Source organism: Stomoxys calcitrans, chromosome 1, assembly GCF_963082655.1.
Source record: "Stomoxys calcitrans chromosome 1, idStoCalc2.1, whole genome shotgun sequence".
NCBI classification, from domain to species: domain Eukaryota; kingdom Metazoa; phylum Arthropoda; class Insecta; order Diptera; family Muscidae; genus Stomoxys; species Stomoxys calcitrans.
The window spans coordinates 242,144,995-242,169,609 of NC_081552.1; the positions used below are offsets into that span (position 1 = coordinate 242,144,995).

Here is a 24,615-nt window from a genome sequence, read left to right on the forward strand (position 1 = left end):
CAAATTTAAGCGAAATCGGTTAAAAAATAAAGCTTTTATGATCTTCAGACCCTTTAACGGGAGATCGGTCTATATGGCAGCTATACCTAAATATAATCCAATCTGAACCATACTTTGGTCAGAGGTCGGGGGGTTCAAAATAAACAACTGTTTAAAATTTTAGCGAAAGTGGGCAATAATTAAAGCTTTGATGGGCTCCAGACCCTTTATCGGCAGATCGGTCTATATGGCAGCTATATTTAAACATAGTTCGATCTATGATGTTTGTAGGCCTAAAGCTACTCACTAAAGCAAATTTCAGCAAAATCAGATGAAAAATGAAGTTATTATGGGCATTAGACCCTTTATCGGAAAATCGATCTATATAGCAGCTCTATGCAAATATGGTCCGATTTGGCTCGTTCAAGAACTTAACCAGCGTGCATCAAAGAGACGTATCTGTGGCAAATTTCAGCTCAATATCTTAATTTTTGAAGTCGTGGAGTGATTACAACGGACGGACGGACAGAAACAGGGACATTGTTAAATCGTCTTAGAGTTTTACGGTGATCCGAAATATATATACTTTGTAGGGTCAGAATTTGATATTTCGATGTGTTGCAAACGGAATGACAAAATGAATATATCCCCTATCCTACGGTGGTGGGTATAAAAAGGAATTAAGAATAATATATGAATAATATGAAATAATATATGAAGGCCGATCAGGACAGAATAGGACGGAAGTAAAAGGTCTTTGGTAGTAGAGTACAGTTTTTACCCTCAAATTGGAATGGACACAGGAGGATCTGCGGATCTTTAAGAATGTAGTATCTCAAGTGGTTGCTTTGAAATATGATTTTGAATGTAGATAACCAATACCAAATAATTAATTAGTGTGAATCTTAACAGGACCCCCCAGCTCTGAATATCTTGATAGCCCCCATGAAAATGCTTGACATTATGGGGCTTAAACAAAATCGTGCTCTAGCACGATGCTGACATTACTTCAGAGTCCGCCTCTTAACTCCCTTCAAACCGGTCATGACTGCCTACTATGGCGATAATTAATATGTATTTGATAGCAGAAAACGAATTTGATACCCAAGTTTGAGGCCAAATGTTTGGGGGTCGTGCCAACCCATAAACTCCCGCTAAACCAATGGCAATTGGAGCTCAAAATAAAGAAATTTGAGAGTAGAGCACGATGCTGATATTTTTTCAGGGCTTAGTACAGGCTCATGTAAAACTTCTCTCCCAAGAGGTGTCGCACTGAGCAACGCCTTTCGGACACGGCTATAAAAAGGACGCCGCTTATCTATGAGTTTAAAACTTGAATCCGACTGCACTCACTGATATGTGGGAAGTTTTCCCCTTTTCCTAAGTGAAAATTTGTTGTTTGTTTGTAAGTAGTGTGTGGCCACCCCACCCTGCATACCCCTCAAACTGGACATATTAGTGGATTAAGGTAAAATGGGTCTCAAATCTGTATCTGTTTCATGGCTAAGGGTTTCAGGGACGCCTCACCTCATAAACTCCCCCTAAACCACACATATATACCGACTATAGCAATATGTAGCTACAATGTGACTTTCGGGAGTGGAGTATAAATCTGATATCCACTTTTGGGGCAAAGAGTTTGGCTACTCCAATTCGCTACCAAATCCAAGAGAATGAAGTAGTTCTTACATCCAAACTTTAATGGGCGGACCCTCCCCTTACCCTATTTCCAATCTCGGAGATGGGTGAGATATCTAGGGGGCCGCCCCACCACCAAAGTAACCAGCCAAATGGAATATAAACCAATAATGATACTATGGGACTCAAATGAAAGGTATATGAGCCCAGAGTACGAATCTGATATATGGGCATATGCCTCACTCCCAAAAAAACCACGGCTCCAATGAAAGGTATTTTGGTGTAAAGCACCAATATAATATCCACATTGGAGCGAAATATCTGAAAGGCCGTACCAGCACCCACAACCAGGACTTATTTCCTGGCGTGACCGTATAGGGCTCATATAAAATAAGAGAGTGAAAGAAGGCGCAGCGGAGCGGGCCCTGTCCAGCTAGTACATAAATATAGTCCAATTGGAACTATATTGGGGTCGGATATCGGAAGGCTTAGAACAACTCGCTGTTTAAAATTTCAGCGAAATCGGTTAATAAATAAAGTTTTTATGGGTTTTAGATTTTTTATCGGCAGATCGGTCTACATGGCAGCAATGTCCAAATATGTTGCGATTTGGCCCGTTCAAAAACTTAACCGGCATGCTGCAAAATGTTGTATCTGTACCAAATTTTAGCTCAATATCTCAATTTTTTAAGACTGTGGAGACAACAGACAACAGACGGGCGGACAGGTATACTGACATCGTTAAATCGTCTTAGAATTTTACGACAATCCGAAATATATATACTTTGTAGAGTCGGAAATGGATATTTTGAAGTGTTGCAGACGGAATATCCGCTTAAAATTTTGCACAGATACCATTTATCGATGAATGTCGTTGGGAATTGCGAAAAGGCCAACTAGTGCAGATATGGATAGAGCCCTCACATATATGGTTATTATTCGACTTGAATTCATGGGCCTCTAAAGGCGCAAAAGACTTCCAACAACCGTACCAGTTACGATCCAAATCGGTCTAGAACCTGATATAGCACCCATATAGAACGATTTCCCAATTAGGCTTCTACGGTCCCAAAAGGTGTACAATTTTGGTTAATTAGGCCCTTCAAATAAGTTCAATTGTATACATTTTTAGTAGAATCCAAAGCGGTGATCATAAGCTCGGCCCGAACTTATTGAGTTTGTTGTATGTACTGCTCTTCAGTTAAACGATACTTACTGTAGGTATTCAGGGTCATTAAAAAGGTTTTCTCATTCTTAATAGGACAACTCATCGGGGCCAAAACATAATTCTTGGTGCTGTTAGGCAAATATGGTGTAATACAATAACTGACCGTTCCAAGATCAGCATAATCATCGATAACGGCATCACTTTTTTCAAGGATTTGTAGAATGCCATCCTGAAAGATGTAAGAAAATAAGATTTAATATTCACCTCAAAATATATTCGTAGTCAATTTGAAAGTGTTTCTATGTTTATACCAGGGCTGCGGAGTCGAGTACACGCGCTTAAAAATACTACTTTTTAGACCCTACTCCACCACTGTAGTACAAGATATTATAAGTATGTGCATTTGTTTGAAACGCAAAGTAGGAGAAGGGCTAACCCATTGACTAGTATACCGATCAGCTTGGAATCACTTCCAGATGCGAATTAGCCATGTCCGTCTGACTGCCCATGTATTCTAGTGATCAAGAAACAGGTCGCATTTGTTATCATAAATTGTCATAAATTTTGCACATGCCTTTTTAAGACGATCGCTATTATTTTGAAGAAAATCGAATCAGACTAAGATATAGCCTCCATAAATATTTTGCATCCGATATGGCCTTTGAAGACCGTAGTAGGCATAATTTTTGCTCCGAACTTTACAACATTTTGCATGAGATGTTTTATTTGACGTCCCAGTACGTACGCATAATTTCAGAAAAATCCGTTCAGACTTAGATGTAGCTCGCATACATATCTGTCATCTGATATGGTCTTTTAAGGCTGTAGAAGCTTCAATTTAGGTCTGACCTTTATAAAATGTTCCACGACTGACTGACTGACTGATTGGCTGACGCAAATTGGACGCAAATTAAAGAGAGGCTCGAAAAAATAAGGTTTGATATAAAACAAGTAAAAAGGCGTTAAGTACGGCCGGGCCGAACTTTGGATACCCACCACCTCGGGTATATATGTGAACCACCTTTCATTAAAATCCAATGAAAAATGCATACCTTGTACCCCATAGCAGCTATATAGACATATCATCCGATTTAGACCAAATGCTTATAAGTACAAGTCATTGCTCAACCGAGAGATCGGTCTATATGGCAGCTATATCCAAATCTGAACCGATCAGGGCCAAATAGAAGAAAGATGTCCCAATTTTCAGCAAAATCGGATAATAGATGTGCCTTTTAAGGGCCCAAGACCCTAAATCGGAGGATCGGTATATATGGCAGCTATATCCAAATCTGGACCGATCTGAACCAAATTGACGAAAAATGTCGAAGGGCTCAACCCAACTCACTGTCCCAAATTTCAGCAAAATCGGTTAGTAAATGTGGGTTTTACGGGTCTAAGACCATAAATCGGGGGATCGGTCTATATGGCAGCTATATCCAAATCTGAACCGATCTGGGCCAAATTGACGAAGGATGTTGAAGGGCTCACCGCAACTCACTGTCTACAATTTCAGAAAAATCGGACAATAAATGTGGCTTTTATGGGCCTAAGACCCTTAATCGGAGGATCGGTCTATATGGCAGCTATATCCAAATCTGGACCGATCTGAACCAAATTGACGAAAAGTGTCAAAGGGCTCAACGCAACTCACTGTCTAAAATTTCAGTAAAATCTGATAATAAATGTGGCTTTTATGGGCCTAAGACCATAAATCGGAGGATCGGTCTATATGGCAGCTATATCCAAATTTGGACCGATCGGGGCCAAATTGACGAAGGATATCGAAGGGTCGAACGTAACTCACTGTCCAAAATTTCAGCAAAATCGGATAATAAATGTGGCTTTTATGGGCCCAAGACCCTAAATCGGAGGATCGGTCTATATGGACCAATCTGAGCCAAATTGACGGAGGATGTTGGGGGACCTAACACAACTCACTGTCTCAAATTTCAGCAAAATCGGATAATAAATGTGGCTTTTATTGGCCTAAGACCCTTAATCGGCGGGTCGGTATATATGGGGGCTATATCAAGATATAGTCCAATATAGCCCATCTTCGAACTTAACCTGCTTAAGGACAAGAAAAGATTGTGTGCAAAATTTCAGCTCAATATCTGTATTTTTAAAGACTAGCGTGATTTCAACAGACAGACGGACGGACATGTCTAGATCGTCTTAGATTTTTACGCTGATCAAGAATATATATGCTTTATAGGGTCGGAAGTGGATATTTCGATGTGTTGCAAACGGAATGGCAAAATGAATATACCCCCATCCTTCGGTGGTGGGTATAAAAATTGTACCAGAAGTGGGAGAAATGGTACTTTATTACCACAATTGGTACACAATAGGTACACTATGGCAAACCTTTAAAGCGTGACTATGAGAGTTTTTTGATATTTGTACATTTAGGAACTAAGATAAGTAAACTAAAAGGCATTTAGTTCGGCCGGGCCGAAATTCTGATACCCACCACCTCAGGTATAAATGAAAACAAATTTTCATCATAATATGGTGAAAAATGCTTAATTTACGCACCCATAGCAGCTATATCAAAATATGTACCAAATTCGGCACGGTCATTCAGTGGTCTAAAAAAAGTAAGTCCCTGTTCAATTTTGCATAACAAAATATTGACCTTTTTGGTAGCTATATCCAAATATAGACCGATCTGAGCCTAACATAAGTCAATGCAATTTTTGCCCATGAACATTCCACTAAGGAACAGGGGCAAACTTCTCACATATCAATGAGTGCAGTCCGATTCAAGTTTAAGCTCAATGATAAGTGGCCTCCTTTTTTTTTGGCCGAGTCCGAACGGCGTGCCGCAGTGCAAAACCTCTTTGGAGACAAGTTTTACATGGCATAGTACCTCACAAATGTTGCCAGCATTAGGAGGGAAAACCACCGCTGAAAAAATCAATATCGATTAAAGAAGGATGTCAAAGGTCCTAACTCAACTCACTGTCTCAAATTTCGACGACATCTATTGTCCGATGCGCCTTTTATGAGTCCAGAACCTTAAATCAAGAGATCGGTCTATATGGCAACTATATCCAAATCTGGACCAATTGAAGAAGGATGTTGAAGGGCCTGACACAACTCACTGTCCTGAATTTAGGCAAAATCGGACAATAAATGCGCCTTTTATGGGCCCAAGACCTTCAATCTAGAGATCGATCTATATGGCAGTTATATCCAAATCTGGACTGATCGAGACCAACTTGAAGAAGGATGTCGAGTGACCTAACACAACTCACTGTCTTAAATTTCATCAAAATCTGATAATAAATGTATCTTTTATAAGCCTAATACCTTAAATCGGCAGATCGGTCTATATGAGGGCTATGTCAAGGTAATGTCCGATTTAGTCCATGTTTGAACTTTACCTGCCTTTGGACAAAACAAGAGTCACTGCAAAGTTTCAGCTCAATATTTCAATTTAAAAACTGTACCATGATTTCAACAGACAGACGGGCGGATATGGCTACATCGTCTTAGATTTTTACGATGATCAAGAATATATATACTTTATAGGGTTGGAGGTCTGAAATTTGGCATGAAAATATGACTAGGAAATATGTGATGGGTGACTAAATAATCTACTCAAAATTCGTACATTTTTGTACCAAAATTGCTTCCATTTGGTACTTTATTAACATATGGAGTTAGAAGTCTGAAATTTGTCATGCAGGTACAACTAGGAAAAATATGATTATGACAATTATCTTTTTCATAATTCGCACATTTTGGTACCAGAACTGGTACCATTTTGTACTTTCTGTTCAGATGGAGCTTGAGGTCTGAAATTTGGCATGTAGGTAAAACTGGGAAGTGTATGATGGGCCACTAAATGATTTTTTTCACAATTCAAACATTTTGGTCCTAAAATTGGTACTATTTGGTATTTTTATTGTAGAAGGAGCTAGAGGAAATGATATATGACTAAATAATTCATTAAAAATTCGTAAATTTTGGTACCATTTAGTACTTTCTTTAAAGAGGGACCTAAAGGTCGGAAATTTGGCATGCAGGTACAACTAGGAAAAATATGATGAGTGACTATAATTTTTTTAACAATTCATACATTTTGGTACCAATATCGGTACCATTTAGAACTCTCTCTCTCTTTCCTTACAGACGGAGCTAGAGGTATGAAAATTGCCCTGCAGGTACAACCAGAAAAAATATGATGTTGACTATGATTTTTATACAATTCGTACATATAAGTACCAAAACCATTTTATACTTTCTCCAAATGAATCTTGAGGTCTGAAATTTGGCATGTGGGTACAACTAAGAAATAAATGATGGGCGGCTAACTAATCTATTTGGTACTGTTTGGTACTTTCTTTGCAGATAGAGCTAGAGGTCTAGAATTTGGCATGTAGGCACAAGAAGGCAATATGCAATGGGTGACTAAATGATCAATTCGAAATTCGTACATTTTGGTACCAAAAAGTGTAAAATGGGTACTTAAACATTCAAAATGGAACTTTGTTTACATATTGAGCTAAAGCGCTCAAAATTGCGATTCATTTATACCATGAAAATATATATTGGGCGACTTAATAATTTTTTCGATATATTGTTATTCTTGATACTATTTGGTATTTTCCTTACAGGGAACCGATTTCTGATATTTAATACGTAATTATTAAAAATTTTTATAGTCTTATAAACAGAGCGCTTACCCAGGCTTATGGAAAATCAAGTAAAAGCGCGCTTAGTTCGGCCGGGCAGAATCTTATATACCCTCCACCATGGATAGCATTTGTCGAGTTCTTTGCGCGGTATCTCTTTATAGGCAAACAAAGAATAATGAATAAGAACTGTTATGCTATTGGAGCTATATTAAGATGTAGTCTGATCCGGACCATAAATGAATTGAATGCTAAACATTGCAGAAGTCATTGTGTTCAGTCCATTTGGATAAGAATTGCACCTTGTAGGGGCTCAAGAAGCAGAATCGGTTTATATCGGTTTATATGGGAGCTGTGTTAAGCTGTAGATCGATTCAGACCATATTTAACATGTATGTTGAAGGTCATGGGAGTAGCCGATGTTCAAACTTTCATCCAAATTGGATAATGACTGCGCCCTCTAGAGGCTCAAGAAGACAAGATCCCAGATCGGTTTATATGGCAGCAATATCAGGTTATGTATTGATTTGCTCCATATTCAGCGCAGTTGTTGAAAGTTATAGCAAAACACCACATGCAAAATTTCAGTCAAATCGAACGAGAATTACGCCCTCTAGAGGCTCAAGAAGTCAAAATCCGAGATCGGTTTATATGGAAGCTATACTAGGTTATTATCCGATAAACCGTTCTTAGCACAGTGGTTGGAACTGACACCAAAACACCACGTGCAAAATTACAGCCAAATCGGATGAGATTTGCACCCTCTAAAAGCTGAAGAAGTCATTTGGCCCATTTACAATGCCAACCGACCTACACTAATAGAAAGTATTTGTGCAAAATTTCAAGCCTTACTCCTTCGAAAGTTGGCGCGCTTTTGACAAACAGACGGACGGACGGACATGACTAGATCGACATAAATTGTCATGACGATCAAGAATATATATACTTTATGGGATCTTAGACGCATATTTCGAGGTGTTACAAACAGAATGACGAAATTAGTATACCCCCATCCTACGGTGAAGGGTATGAAAAACAATTTTTGCCTTAGAGAAAAAATTGTTCTTTAAAATTTTTTCCAAATATGAAATTTTAGTGAAAAAACAAAATTTCAATGAAATTTCTTCTAGAGACAAAATTTCAATGAAAGTTTTCTAAAGACAAAATTTCAATGAGAGTTTTTTCCAAAAACAAAAATTCAATAAATTTTTCAAGGGACAAAATTCCAATGAAATTTGTTCTTAAGGAAAAATTACAATGAAATTTTTTCTAAAGACAAACGCACACAATGAAGGGATATATGAATTTTGTCATAACATTTGGAGCATCAAACAATCTTCAATTCCGATTATATGTATTCTTGATCGGCGTCCATATCTGGCTATATCCTTATAAAACCCCCGTATAAACTGAAATGCTGAATCGATTACATGAGCCTCTAGAGAGAGCAATTCATATTCGATTTGGCTGATATTTTGCAAACCGGTTTCTCTAATGATCTTAAACATTTTTGTAAAGTATAGTCTCAGTCACAGTTTAAAACTTCAAGGAAATCCGATTATAAGTGAGGTTTCTATGGCTTAAGATCCCAGATCGGTCCATACGGCAGCTACTATATGCAAATATGGTCGGATATCGGTTGGCCTAGTGCAACTCCATGTTGCAAATACATATGCAAGTATGGTCCGTTCTGGATCAAATTTGGTTTGGACAAGCGAAATCTAGGCCAATCCACTGCTCTAAAATTTCAGCGAAAGAGAAAAATACGTCTTTTTATGAGCTTAAGACCAGTAATCGGTAGATTGGTCTATATGGCAGCCATATCCCAAGTTGGTCCCATCTGGATTATGTTGAGTTCGGACAATGAGAGGTCCAGTGCAACTCACTGCTTCAAATTTGAGCAAAACGGGAAACAAACAAAAGGCAAATTCCATGGTTTCCATAAAAAAAATTGTATTATATGACGCAAACTTGAGTGATTTTCTAAATTAAAAAAATGGGCTTAAAACATCGACTAAATCATGTTATCCCTAATTAATCATTAATACAAGGCATAAAACAAAAATCTTGAGAGAACCGAACTAAATATATAACATGGTGACTCTTCCATATATGCACATTTAAAAACATCATGATAGAGATCATGGGAAGAGTACGAATATCGGTCAGAAAGCCCCGCATGACTCAAACCACATCTAGATGTCTTGTGTGGATTATGAGCTATTCTAAAATAGCATAACGTCAGATGCTCACATGCTGATTCAGTTTAGAAAAAAGTGCATGCATCTATTTATTGTCAGAGTTAATGCCCCACCTAAGCTCAACTTCCAAGTGCTAGTCTTACCTCATTCAAATACCATGGATCATCCTCCATGAGTAGAGTCTCTGGTTTTTGACAGGGCAGATCGACTTTATAAATAAAATGCTTAAATAGATTCACTTCCACTTGTTGGCCATTTTTCTTACGGATCGGTATGTTAGTTGGCATTTTGTGATTTTCCTTCATGGATTCACATTTGGACGATGTTTGATTGAAGGTCTGTCCCACTTCACAGCATAGATTTACACAATACCTGCCTTTGCTGGCATCACAAATGCAGCCCCTAACATGAAGCTCAGCATCTTCCACTTCCTCGCGAAAAATTATGCGATGATCGTAGAAGTCCAATTTGTCGGGGTTTATCACAATGTCACGATAAAGAAACGACCCATTCTCTAGTCTTGGATAATTTCGCAGATCAGCCGTCTCATTGTATAAACATTTGGGCACAGTATCGTTGTTGGCCCCCACCACAACAATCAACACTAAAAGCCAGAGATGGAGAATTGGTTCCAACAGCATAGCTGTCGAAATTGGAAATAAACTGCTTAAGTAAGTATCGAGTGAATGATGACAAACGACTGACGGCCATGCGAATCAGTAAAATTCAATAGAAGAAAAAATTCTATTTCCTCTATAAACGAGACCTCAAAACCAAATAACTCATTACAGCTGTTTCATCCTACAACCCAACAAACAAATCATAAAAAATTACCGTACCAATTTGCCAGGTTCTAAAATATAATTTGAAGCAATACCCATCATAGATTATAAGAAGTAAAAGCGTGCTAAGTCTTAGCGCGCTCCACCATGGATCACATTTTTCAAGTTCTTTGGCCGATATCTCTTAATAGGCAAACAAAGGATGGTAGGATGATAAGAATTGCTATGCTCATTCAGCTATACCAATTCATGGACAAAGTGAAAATCATTTTGCAAAATTTCAGTCAATCAGTCATTTTCTTACCGAATTTCGCCCTATGGTGGCTCAAGAAATAAAATTGGGAGTTCTGTTTATAAGGGAGCTATGTCATTAACGAAGCCGCAGTGCAAAACTTCAGCCAAATCGGTTAAGAATTTCTTCCTCTAGAGACTCAAGAAGTGAGATACATCAGGTTATGAACCGCTTTGAATCATACATGGCGCAGTTGTTAGAAGTTAGAACAAAACACTTCATGTAAAATTTCAGCCACATAGGATAATCAAAATTCGAAATCGGCTTATATGAGAGCTATATCAGGTTATGAATCGATTTGGACCACACTTGGCACAGTTGTTAATGGCCCAACCAAAACACTTCATGCAAAATTTCGGATAATATTAGCGCCTTCTATCGGCTCAAGAAGTCAAGATCTGAAATCGGTTTATATGGGAGCTATAACAGGTTATGGACCGATTAGGCGTACTTGTTGGAAGTCATAGCAAGGCACCACATGCAAAATTTCAGCCAAATCGGACAAAAATTGCGACGTCCAAAGGCTCAAGAAAACAAATCGGGAGATTGGTTTATATGGGAGCTATATCAGATTATAGACCGATTTCAACCGTACTTTTTGTCCGCCTTGGCTGAAATATTGCACACAGTGTTCTGTTATGATTTCCAATAACTGTTCCAAGTACGGTATGAAACGGTCTATAACCTTATATAGCTCCCATATAAACCGATCTCTCGATTTGACTTCTTGAGCCCTTACAACCCGCAACTACTGTTGATCGCTAAGAAGGCCATCAGACTCTCAATACCATGCTCTCCATGACCTTGGAGAGAGCGGAGCATATCGCAATTGGCCGATAATTCGCAGGGTTGTTTGCCTCACCCTTCATGGGTATTGGCTGGACGTTGGCAACCTTCCAACGCGCCGAGAAGACTCCTGCACGATAGGCAAGGTTGAAAAGGTTGCCTAATGGACCAGCGAGCATCGAAGAACACTTGCGTAAGACAAGTGTTGATATGCCATCCGGGCCTGGGGTTTATTTTACGTCTAGATTCTCGAGAACCCTTTTAAGTCCACGAGTTCGAAAAAATATTTGGGGCTTGACGCCAGATACATTTTCGATTGAGGGGAGTGGTTGATTGCTATCCGGCAGGGAAGAGTTCCCTGCATATATCAAGCGGGTCAGTGAACGTTTGATCATCCTTAACAAGTGTTGGAATAGATGAAGAACTACCCTTTACTCTTTTCACGAATGACCAAAAGCTCTTACTTCCTCGTGTAGAAGCAAAACTTTAGTACGCAGACGCTGTTCGTATAGAAATTTCTCGCGCCTAAACACATTGGCACACGAAGATCTTGCCTGCTTGCGCAGCAGTTCAGTATTGGCATTTTTATCCAAGCGCCAGTTCCTGAATGCAACCTCTTTCGATCTGACAGCATCTCTGCATGTCTGGCTAAACCAACTTTTGTCGAGTCCATAGCAGTTATATCTTAATATAGTCCGACTCCCACCACATTAAAGGAGACTATGTAAGGTAGTAACACAGCTCATTGTACCAAATTCAGAATTCAACTTTTATGGGCCTAAGAACTTACAATATATCTGGAAATCGGTTTATCTATATGACAGCTATATCCAAATATAGAACGATCTGAACTATATTGAATACGAATGCTGAGGAGCCTAACACAGACCACTGTTCCAAATTTCAGCGAAATCGTCCTTTTATTATTCCAAGAACTTAAATCGGGAGATCGGTACCCATGGCAGCTACATCCAAATTTGGTCCGATCTTAACCACACTCAGTGTGAATGTCGAAGGGCCTAACGCATCTCATTGTGCCCAATTTCAGCAAAATTGGTTATCAAATTTACTTGTTATGGGTTTAAAACCATAAATCGGAAGATCGGTATATATGGTAACTACATCCAAAACTGCACCGCTATACCAAATCGTACGCCTGTCACGGGCTCAAGACCTTAAATTGAGAGATGGGCCTTTATGGCAGTTATGTCGAACTGAAGACCGATCTTAATCATACTCGGTACGAATGTCGAGGGCCCAAACGCAATTCATTATCACAAATTTCAGCAAGATCGGTTAGAAATTTCACTTTGTATGGGTCTAAAATTTTAAATCTTTATATACGGCAGCTACACTCAAACGCGGACCGATCTGGGCCAAATTTAATAAGGAAGTCGAGAGGCCTAGCATAAGTTACTGTCCCAAATTTCGGCGAAGTCTGACAATAAAAGCGCCCAAGTCGACAGAACGGTCTATATAAGAGCATTGTGAAGATATAGTCCTACATAGCCCACATATGAACTTAACCTGACTATGGACAAAACAAAAAAAAAAAGGTTCAGCTCAATATCTTAATTTTTATACCCACTACTATAGGATGGGGATTTACTAATCCGTTTGTAACATCTCGAAATATTCGTCAAAGACCCCATAAAGTATTTATAATCTTGATCCTCTTGTCGTTCTGACTTGATCTATCCGTGACTGTCCGTCCGTCTGTCGAAATCACGATTGCGGTCGAACGCGTAAAGCTAGCCACTTCAAATTTTGCACAGATATTTACCTACGATGTAGGTCGTAGGGGATTACAATTGGGCCACATCGGTTCAGATTTATATATAGCTCCCATATGAATCGATCTCCAGATTTCAAATCTTGACCTCCTCAAAGCAGCAATTTTTGTCCAACTAGGCTAGTAGTGTTTTGTTATGACTTCCCACAACTGTCCTAAGTACGGTCCAAATCAAATCAAAAATCCACCTACTGCTCAATACTTAATCGGATCCAAAGGATGGCTTCTTTGAAATCATGCTACCTGTTGAAATCACGCTACAATCTTTAAAAATAGAGATATTGAGCCGAAACTGTGCACAGATTCTTTTTTTTTTTTGTCCATAAGCAGGTTAAGTTCGAAGACGGGCTATATCGGCCTATATCTTGATATAGCCCCCATATAGACCGATCTGCCGATTTAGGGTCTTAGGCACACAAAAGCCACATTTATTATCCAATTTGCTGAAATTTGAGACAGTGAGTTGTGTTAGGTCTTCTGACATCCTTCGTTAATTTGGCCCAGATCGGTCCAGATTAGGATATATTTGCCATATAGACCGATCCTCCGATTTATGGTCTTAGGTCCATAAAAGCCACATTTATTATACGATTTTGCTGAAATTCGGGACAGTGAGTTGTCTTAGGCCCTTCGACATTCTTCATCAATATGGCCCTGATCGGTTCAGATTTGGATATAGCTGCCATATAGACCGATTTCACGATTTAAGTTTTTGGGCCCATAAAAGGGGCACTTATTGTCCGATTTCGATGAAATTTGAGACAGTGAGTTAAGTTAGGCTCTTCGACGTCCTTCTTCATTTTGGCCCCGATCGGTTCAGATTTGGATATAGCTGCCATGTAGACCGATATCTCGATTTATAGTCTTGGCCGCATAAAAGGCGCATTTATAATCTGATTTCACTGAAGTTTGACACAGTGACATAGGCTTTTCGACATCCGTGTCGTATATGGTTCCGATTGGTTTATTTTTAGATATAGCTACGGTACTTATTATTATTTGGTCCAAATCGGAACATATTTCGATATAACTGCTATGAGACATAAGGAATGCAATTTTCACCGGATTTTGATGACAGGTGGTTTACATATATAACCGAGGTGGTGGGTATCCAAAGTTCGGCCCGGCCGAACTTAACGCATTTTTACTTGTTATATGTTGCAATCGGAATGACAAGATTAATGTGGCCCCATCCTTCGGTGGTGGGTATAAAAATTATAAATTTTTTAGAGTTATTTTTTATCGCAAACTCAGCTAGTCTCTTTATATCCTCCACCAAGGGAATATGCTTCCCAGACTCCATAAAGGGTATATATTCTTGAAACGTCATGCCAATTTAAGCCGATCTAGTCATGTCCGTTCGTCCATCCGCCTGTCGAAAGCACGCTAATTTTCGAAGCTGTAAAGCTAAAGGCCAAATCGGTGCATGTTTTGATATAGTTGCCATATAAACCGATTGTGTGTCTTGACTTCTTGAGCCTCTAGAGGGCGCAATTCTTATCGGATTTGGCTGAAATTCGCACGTAACGCTAAGGAACGACTTCCGAAAGCTGTGCCAAGTATTGTCAAATCAGTCCATAACCTGATATAGCCGCCATATAAACCGATCTCCAGAATATACTTCTTGAGCTTCTAGAGGACACAATTCCCATATGGTTTTGCTGAATGAATTTCCACGTATCGTTGAGGAATGAATCCTAGCAACTGTGCAAAGTATGGTCTAAATCAGTCCATAACCTGATATAGCCGCCATAGCGATCTCCCGATTAGACTTCTTGAGCCTTTAGAGGGCTCTATTCTTATCCAATTGCGGTGAAATTTTGCGCATAAATCTGAGGAAAGATTTACAACAACTGTGTTAGGTATTGTCTACAGCAGGCCGATCTCCCAATTACACTTCTTGAGCTTCTAGAGAATGTAATTCTTATCCGATTTGGTTGAAATTTTGCTTATGTCGTTTTGGAAAAAATAAGGATCCGGACTGTGCCAAATATGGTCTTAATCGGTTTATAACGTGATATTGCTGCCATATAAACCGATCTCTCAATTTGAAATTTGAACGTGGTATTTTTCTATGACTTTTAACAGCCATGACGAGTACGATCCATATCGGTCAATAACTTGATATAGCTTATATATATATATTGAACTGGTTATTTAAAGAATTTGACAAATGAGATCCATGATGGAGAGTATAAAATATTCGACCCGTCTGAACTTAGCACGCTTTTACTTGTTATACTTACTTCCATAGGATGTGCAAATACTAATCTAGTCATTCCGTTTGGATTTGCGATGCGACCCCATAAATGATACCTATTCTTGATCACCTTGACATTCGTCGATCTAGACATGTCCGTCGGCCCGTACCTCTTTTTAAATCACGATAGCGGTTGAACGTGTAAAGCTATCAGCTTGGAATTTCGCCTCTCATTTCTTATTGAGGTGGATTGTTGTGTTGTTGTGTTCTATCTTTCATCGGCTTCATTCTATTGAATATCCACATCCAGGAACTCTGCGACTAAGGCCGGGGGCTTGCTAATCGATCTGGGCTGGCTGGGCAGCCAGCCAGCAAAATCGGACAAAAATTGCGGCTTCTAAGGACTCAAGAAGTCAAATCAAGAGTTCGGTTTATATGGAAGCTACTAGCTGACCCGGGCCTGCTCCGCTGCGCCTTCTTTTACTTTAAATGGAACAAAAGTTTCCTTGGAATATTTATTTTCGACAATTAAAGATCTTTTAGTGAAATACCATGCTAACTTGACTAACAGTTTAGCAATATAAGTGCCTTTGTCTGAATAACATATGATCTTTATTAGTCTTCGAATTTAAGTTTGGATGTAAGGTGTACTCCATTCTTAAAATACTTCATTTCAGACCGATATTGTCATGATGACTGATTTAGTAGTGTTTTCGGGGGAGAGGTGGTCCCACAGATACTTGGCCTTAAAAAATATCAGCATCGTGCTCTTCTCTCAAATACCATTTATTTAATCCCCATATTGCCATTGGCTTAAGAGGAGTTTACAGGATGAGGCGTCCCCCAAATACATAGCCCTAAAATAGGTTATCAAATTCGTTTTCTAATCTCAAATACCTTTCATTTGAGTCACATATTGGCATGGTCGAAAAATTGTTTCCCTTTGGGGGTGTTTTGGGAAAGGGGTGATGCCCTAAATACATGGCCCTACATTTGGATATCAAATTCATATTCCACTCCAAAATACCTTTATTTGAGCCCCATATTGAGATGGTCACTAAAAAATTGCTGTTTGTGGGGTATTTTGGGAAAGTGGTAGACCCCCAGAAAATTGGTCCTGAAAATGAAAAATCTTGCTCTAACCCCCAATACTTTTCATTTAAGCTCCACATTGACATGGTCGGTAAATATGTCAGATTTAACGGTGTTTTGGGGATTGAGGTGGTCCCCCAAACACTAAGCCCGGAAAATATATCAGCAACGTGCTTTACTCTCATATATCTATATATCATTTATTTGAACCCCATATTGCCATTGGCCTCAAAATTGGATATAAAATTCGTTTTCTAATCTCATTTAAACTCCTTATTGCAAAAATCAGCAAATATGTCCGGTTTGGGGTATTGGCCCTAAAAACTATAAATAATTAGTTCCACTCTTTTTAAGACCCAAATTGTCTTGGTGAGAAAATACGTCCTATTTGGGGGTTGTTATGGTGGTGGGACGTCCGCTAGACAGTTGTCCCCTAATGTTGATATCAGATTCGTGGTCTACTCCCAAAGACCTTTCATTTGAGCCCCTTTTTCCATAGTCGGCAAACATGATCGGCTTGGGGGATGTATTGGGGGATGGGCGGCCACTCAGTGAGTTGGCTTTGAAAATATATATCGGATTCGTGTTCCACTTTCAAAACCCTCTTATTTGAACCTCATATTGTAATAGTCAGAAAATACTTCCAATTTGGGTGTTGTGGCGGTGGGGTGGCCCCATAGACACTTATCCCGAATATTGATATCAAATTCGTGCTTTACTTCCAAAGACCTTTCATTTGAGCCCCATATTGCTATGGTCGTAAATTTGTCCCCTTTGGGGGATGTTTTTGGTGAGAGGCGTCCCCCCAAACACTTGGTCCCATATTTGAATATCAGATTCGTATTCTACATTCAAATACCTTTTATTTAAGCCCCATATTCCAGTGGTGAATAAATAAGTCCAGTTTGGGGGGTGTTTCGGGGAAGGGGTGGACCCCCAGAAATGTGGTCCCACATTTGGATACCAGATTTGTATTCTACTCGCAAATACCTTTCATTTGAGTCCCATATTGCTATGGTCGGTAAATATGTCCGATTTAGGGATGCTTTGGGGCTTGGGGTGGTCCCCCTAGCTCTTGGTCCGATGATTGGATATCAGATATGTTTTCTTATCCTAAATACCTTTCATTTGAGTCCCATATTGTCGTGATAGGTCTAAATGTTTGGTAGATTTTAGGGTGGGTCAGCCCCCTAGGTACCCCATCCGAAATTTGTATATCAAATTTATATTTTTAGGGTCCTATATGAGAGCACACAAAATTTCGCTTAAATCACACCACCCATCTCCGAGATCTGGCGTTTCTGAAAATTAGGGTAAGGGGGAGGGTCCGCTCCCTCATTAGATATCAAAAAATGTAGTTCCCTATATTCACCACGGGGTCATTATGCACCATCTGTGAAAATTTCAAGAAAATCGGTTCAGCCGTTTCTGAGTCTATGAGGAACACACAAACATACACACAAACAAACAAAATTGATTTTTATGTATAAAGATGGGGTCTTAGACGAAAATTTCGAGGTGTTGCAAACGGAAAGACTAGATTAGTATACCCCATCCTATGGTGGTGGGTATACAAATGTATTTAGTTCGGCCGTGTGTATACCCACCACCATGGACAAATTATCCATCCTCTTTTAAAACAAACCCACTACCACATCCATTGTAATATGCATATGGGGGCTGGTCTCCTACATATTTAGTTCAGATCCAGAGCACTCTTATACAAGTCACAGTTTCTGCGAAATTGGGGAACAAATCCTCTTTTTGAGGGACTAAGACCCTAAATTACTGATCTGCTAATTTAGGGTCTTAGTCCCCTAAATAGCGGATTTGTTGCTCATATGACAGCTTTATCTTAATACAGTCTGATCTGGACCATTTGCTGGTCGGATGACGGGAGGCTTTAATCCGCTCACTATTTAAAGTTTTAGTGAAATCGCATCATAATTGCTGCCTTTATGGCCCAAATCAGCAGATTGGTCTATATGGCTGCTATATCTGAATATACGCCAATCTGAACCTGATTTGAGTCCGATATCGGGAGGCGGAAAATAAATGCGCCTGTTATGGGCTTAAGACTATACACAGGCATATCGGTCTATATGGCAGCTATATGTAAGAATGGTCCGATGTGAGCCATATTCGGTTTGAATATCGGAACCTTAAGTACAGGGTTCAGTTTTAAACTGGACAAGAAATGCGGCTATTACAGATTCAAGACCCTAAATCGCCAGAACTGTTATACGGCAGCTATATGCAAATCATGTCTGATTTAGCCCATTCAAGAACTTAACCTGTGTATAGAAGAAATACGAGTCTGTGCAAAATTTCAACTCAATATCTCCATTTTAACAAGTAACAAGTAAAAAGGCGTTAAGTTCGGCCGGGCCGAACTTTGGATACCCACCACCTCGGCTATATATGTAAACCACCTTTCGTCAAAATCCGGTGCAAAACTCATAACTTATGTCCCATAGCAGAAATATGTGGAGGGGCTTAACTTTACTCTTTGTCCCAAATTTCGGCAACATCGGACAATAAATGCGCTTTTTATGGCCCCAAAACTTAAAACCGAGAGATCGGTCTATATGGCAGCTATATCCAAATCTAGACCGATCTGAGCCAAATTGACGGAGGATATCGAAGGGCCTAACACAACTCACTGTACCAAATTTCAGCAAAATCGGATAATAAATGTGGCTTTTATGGGCCTAAGACCCTAAATCGGCCGATCGGTCTATATGGGGGCTATATCAAGATATAGTCCGATATAGCCCATCTTCGAACTTAACCTGCTTATGGACAAAAAAAGAATCTGTGCAAAGTTTCAGCTCAATATCTCAATTTTTAAAGGCTGTAGCGTGATTTCAACAGACAGACGGACAGACGGACGGACATGTCTAGATCGTTGAAGATATCAAGAATATATATACTTTATAGGGTCGGAAATGGATATTTCGATGTGTTGCAAACGGAATGACAAAATGAATATACCCCCATCCTTCGGTGGTGGGTATAAAAATGAATATACCCCCATCCTTCGGTGGTGGGTATAAAAAGGCATTAAGTTCGGCCGGGCCGAACTTTGGATACCCGCCACCTCGGGTATATATATAAACCCCATTTCGTCACAATCCGGTGAAAATTGGATAACTTAAGCATCCACATTCGGCATATAATATATATAAGACACTATTTAATTTTATACAACAAAATATTGGTCTTTTTGGCAGATATATCCAATTACAAACCGATCTGAACCATATTAAGGTCGGATATCGTGAGGCTCAGAAAAACTCACAGTTGCAAATTTCAGCAAAATCGGGTAATAAATAAAGCTTTTATGGCCTTCAGACCCCTTATCGGCAGATCGGTCTATATGGGAGCTATGTCTAAAAATAGTCCGATCTGAGCCATATTTCGGTCGGATGTTGTGAGACTTAAAACTGCGCACTATTCCAAATTTCAGCGAAATCGGTTAAAAAAAAAGCTTTTATGGGTTTCAGACACTTTATCGGCAGATCGGTCTATATGACAGTTATATCTATATATAGACCGATCTAATCCATATTTTGGTCAGATGTAGGGAGGCTTAAAATAACAAACTGTTTTAAATTTCAGCGAAATCGGGTAATAATTAAAGCTTTTATTGGCTTCAGACCCCTTATCGGCAGATCGATCTATATGACAGCTATGTCTAAATATAGTCCGATCTGAACCATATTGGGTCAGTTGGCAGGAAGCCTTAAACTACTTACTGTTTCAAATTTCAGCAAAATCGGATGAAAAATAAAGTTTTTATGGGCTTCAGACCCTTCATCGGGAGATCGGTCTATATAGCAGCTATATCCAAATATGGTCCGATTTGGCCGTTCAAGAACGTAACCAGCGTGCATCAAAAATAGGTATTTCTGCCAAATTTCAGCTTAATAACTGAAGCCTGTAGAGTGATTACAACAGAAGGACGGACAGACGGATAGACGGACAGATATACGGACATCATTAATTCGTCTTAGAATTTTACGACGATCCGAAATATATATACTTTGTTGGGTCGGAAATTGATATTTCGATGTGTTGCAAACGGAATGACTACATGAATATACCCCCTATCCTACGGTGGTGGGTATAAAAACCATAGCATGATTTCAACTGACGGACTCACAAACGGACAGAGACACCAAAATACATAGGGTTTGTCCCTGAGGCTAAAAAAGTGATATGTATAGAATTTCGCGATGATTGGATTACAAATGCGACATGTACCTTGATTGAGAAACAAAAATTCTACAAATGATAGCTTTTTTCAAGTCGAGAGGTGCGGATTAGGATTTTGGATATTTCGGTGCATTGCAAACGGACTAGCAAAATGAATGTATTCTCATCCTGCGATGGTGGATATAAAACCAGCATCTGATCCATTCCCTCTCCTTTTTGGCGTTCTTGTATCAGTTTCATCCCATCATGTTCTGCGGAAAACGTATACATTAAATCTCTTCAGGAAAACCCCATGATGTCTTAATTCGTGAAGAAATAACTTCAAAACTCTATTCCGACCCCCACATTCACCATCAGCGATGTTCTTACCTCATTCAATTCCCATGGTTCATTCTCAATTAGAAGCCATTCAGGTTTCTTGCATGGCAAGTCGACTTTGTAGACAAAATGATCAAGAAGAGCAACATTCACCTTTGTGCCGTTCATCAAAACCATTGGTATCTGCATTGGCCAAGAAGATAACACCGGCATAGGCTCACATCGCGTTGAAGTCTTGTTGTAGGTCTCACCCACTTCACAACACAAATTAATACAATACCTACGTTTGCTTGTATCACAAATACAGCCTCTCAAATGGCGCTCAGCTTTGACCCGTCTACCAAGAAACTTTATGCGATATTCATAAAAGGCTAATTTTTCGGGTTCTATTAAAATATCACGATAAAGATACGAGCCATTGGACAAACTTTCATAATTCCGAAGATCAACCGTCTCATTATAGAAACACTTAGGCCTGGCATTGCTTAATGTTTCCCCCGAAACCATTACTAGGAGGCAGACTTGTACGACAATCGGTATCAGCATTAGAAATTTTATTCTATTTGGGCTGGATGTGAGCGTTATTGCGTTATTTCCAGTGAGATGTTCAGAAGCTACTAACCAGCTTGGTGAATTGAACTCACTTACAACTACCAGCTAATGCATGAGCTGTCAGCCTTCGCCCTCAGCAGGAGAAGAATTACATTTCATTTGCGAACGGTGCAGTCTCCAAAGAGCAATAACAGCACGCAACTCTTATTTGCAAATTTCCCATGTTAACCCAGCAAACCTTATGTAATTCATTTTCATAGAGAGATTGATTGAATATTAAATTTTCACAACATTGGATTATTGCAATTATTTGGGAAATGTTTGGCGATATAGGGATTTTTTCCGAAATTGTATTGCAAACGGAGTGACTAAATATATAAACCCCCCTCCAACGGTATGGGTGTTGCGACCCCACCTTATACTCCGACCTGAGAAAATTCTAAAAAATTCTATTAGAGCAATATCAAGATATGGTCCGGTTTGGACCACAATTAAATTATATGTTGGAGACCTGTGTAAAATGTCAGCCAATTCGAATAAGAATTGCGCCCTTTGGGGGCTTAAGAAGTAAAATAGAGAGATCGATTTAAATGGAAGCTGTATCGGCCGATTAGACCGATTCAGACCATAATAAACACGTATGTTGATGGTCATGAGAGAATCCGTCGTACAAAGTTTCAGGCAAATCGGATAATAATTGCGACCTCTACAGGCTCAAGAATTCAAGATCCCAGATCGGTTTATATGACAGCTAATCAGGTTATGAACCGATTTGAACCATACTTGGCACAGTTGTTGGATATCATAACAAAACACATCGTGCCAAAATTCATTCAAATCGAATAAGAATTGCGCCCTTTAGAGGCTCAAGAAGTCAAGACCCAAGAGCGGTTTATATGACAGCTATATCAGGTTATGGACCGATTTGATCCATACTTGGCACAGTTGTTGGATATCATAACAAAATACGTCGCGCGAAATTTCATTCCAATCGGATAAGAATTGCGCACTCTAGAGGCTCAAGAATTCAATACCCAAGATCGGTTTATATGGCAGCTATATCAGGTTATGGACCGATTTGAACCATACTTGGCACGGTTGTTGGATATCATAACAAAACACATCGTGCACAATTCCATTCCAATCGGATAAGAATTGCGCACTCTAGAGGCTCAAGAATTCAAGACCCAAGATCGGTTTATATAGCAGCTATATCTTATGGTTATGGATCGATTTGAAGGCTCAAGAATTCAAGACCCAAGGTCGGTTTATATGGCAGCTATATCAAAACATGGACCGATATGGCCCATTTACAATACCAACAGACCTACACTAATAAGAAGAATTTGTGCAAAATTTCAAGCGGCTAGCTTTACTCCTTCGGAAGTTAGCGTGCTTTCGACAGACAGACGGACGGACGGACATGGCTAGATCGACATAAAATGTCACGACGATCAAGAAAATATATACTTTATGGGGTCTCAGACGAATATTTAGAGTAGTTACAAACAGAATGACGAAATTAGTATACCCGCCATCTTATGGTGGAGGGTATAAAAACAAGTAAAAGCGTGCTAAGTTGGGGCAGGCCGCATCTTATATACCTTCCACCATAGATCGCATTTGTCGAGTTCTTTCCCCATATCTCTTTTTAGGCAAACAAAGGATACAAGTTATGATCCGATTCGACCCATAACTGAATTGAATATTCGAGACCATAGTAGAAGTCATTGTGTAAAATTTCCGACAATATGAGTAAGAATTGCACCCTTTAGGGTCTCAAGAAGTGAAAATGAGCTACATGAAACGTGGACCGATATAGCCCATTTACAATTCCAACTGACCTACACTAATTGGAAGTGTTTGTGCAAAATTTCAAGCGGCTAGCTTTACTCCTTCGAAAGTTAGCGTGCTTTCGACTGATAGACAGACAGACCTGGCTAGGTCAACTTAAAATGTCATGACGGTCAAGAGCATATATACTGTATGGGGTCTTAGACGAATATTTCGAGGAGTTACAAACAGAATGACGAAATTAGAATACTCCCATCCTACCGTGGAGGGAATAAAAACCGGACAAAAGAGATATCTTAATAATTATACCCTACACCACTACTGTGGTACAGGGTATTATAACTTAGTGCATTTGTTTGTAACACACAAAAGGAAGAGAGAGAGACCCACTGATAAGTATACCGATCGGCTCAGAATCACTTTCTGATTCAATTAAGCTATGTACGTCTGTCCGTCTGTTCTTTTTTCCATGTTCATTTGAGTACAAACTACAAGCTGCAATTTTCACCCCATCGTCTTCAAATTTGGTGCGGGCATGTTTATCGGCATAGAGACGATGCCTAATGAAATTGGAAAAAAATCAGTTCAGATTTGGATACAGCTCCCATATCTATGTTCGTCCGATTTGCAGTAATACTGCAATAAAATGATCATTTGTTAACCGATTCTCTCGAAATTTGGCAGGAAGGATTTTCTAATGACTATCGTGATAACTAGAGAATTCTGAAGAAGTCGGTTCAGATTTGGATATAGCTCCCATATATATATATTCGTCCGATTTGCAGTAATATTTCAATAAAAGGGATCGGTTCAGATTTAGATATAGCTCTCATATATATATATCGCTCGATTTCACTCCACTGCAAGCGCATTTATTGACCAATCTTCCCAACATTTTGTATAACGCTTTCCTCGATTGCTTTTACAATATCCAAAAAGTTTGGTCGATATCGGTTCAGGTGTAGATTTAGCTCCCATGTATACAGGGCGGCTGATGAATATTGCTACAATGATGAATATTGCTACATTTTTTTTTCGGTGTATGGAATACATTTTTCTTTTATTCATGTTAAATTAAATTATTAAATTAATTATTAAATTATTATTAATTAAATTAATTAATTAATTAATTAAATTAATTATTAAATTATTATTAT

At 39.2% G+C, this 24,615-nt stretch overlaps 1 protein-coding gene across 1 annotated transcript in view; it reads right to left on the reverse strand.

Annotated features, from left to right (window-relative positions):
* Window positions 1-24,615, reverse strand: part of LOC106094293 (uncharacterized) — an 88,054-nt gene that overhangs the window by 20,693 nt on the left and 42,746 nt on the right. The window contains exons 15-17 of the mRNA XM_059369036.1: window positions 21,164-21,680; window positions 9,776-10,345; window positions 2,834-3,014 (exon numbers count right to left, since the gene is read on the reverse strand). Of these exons, the coding sequence (XP_059225019.1) occupies window positions 2,834-3,014; window positions 9,776-10,345; window positions 21,164-21,680 (1,268 nt within the window). The remainder of the gene's footprint in view (window positions 1-2,833; window positions 3,015-9,775; window positions 10,346-21,163; window positions 21,681-24,615) is intronic.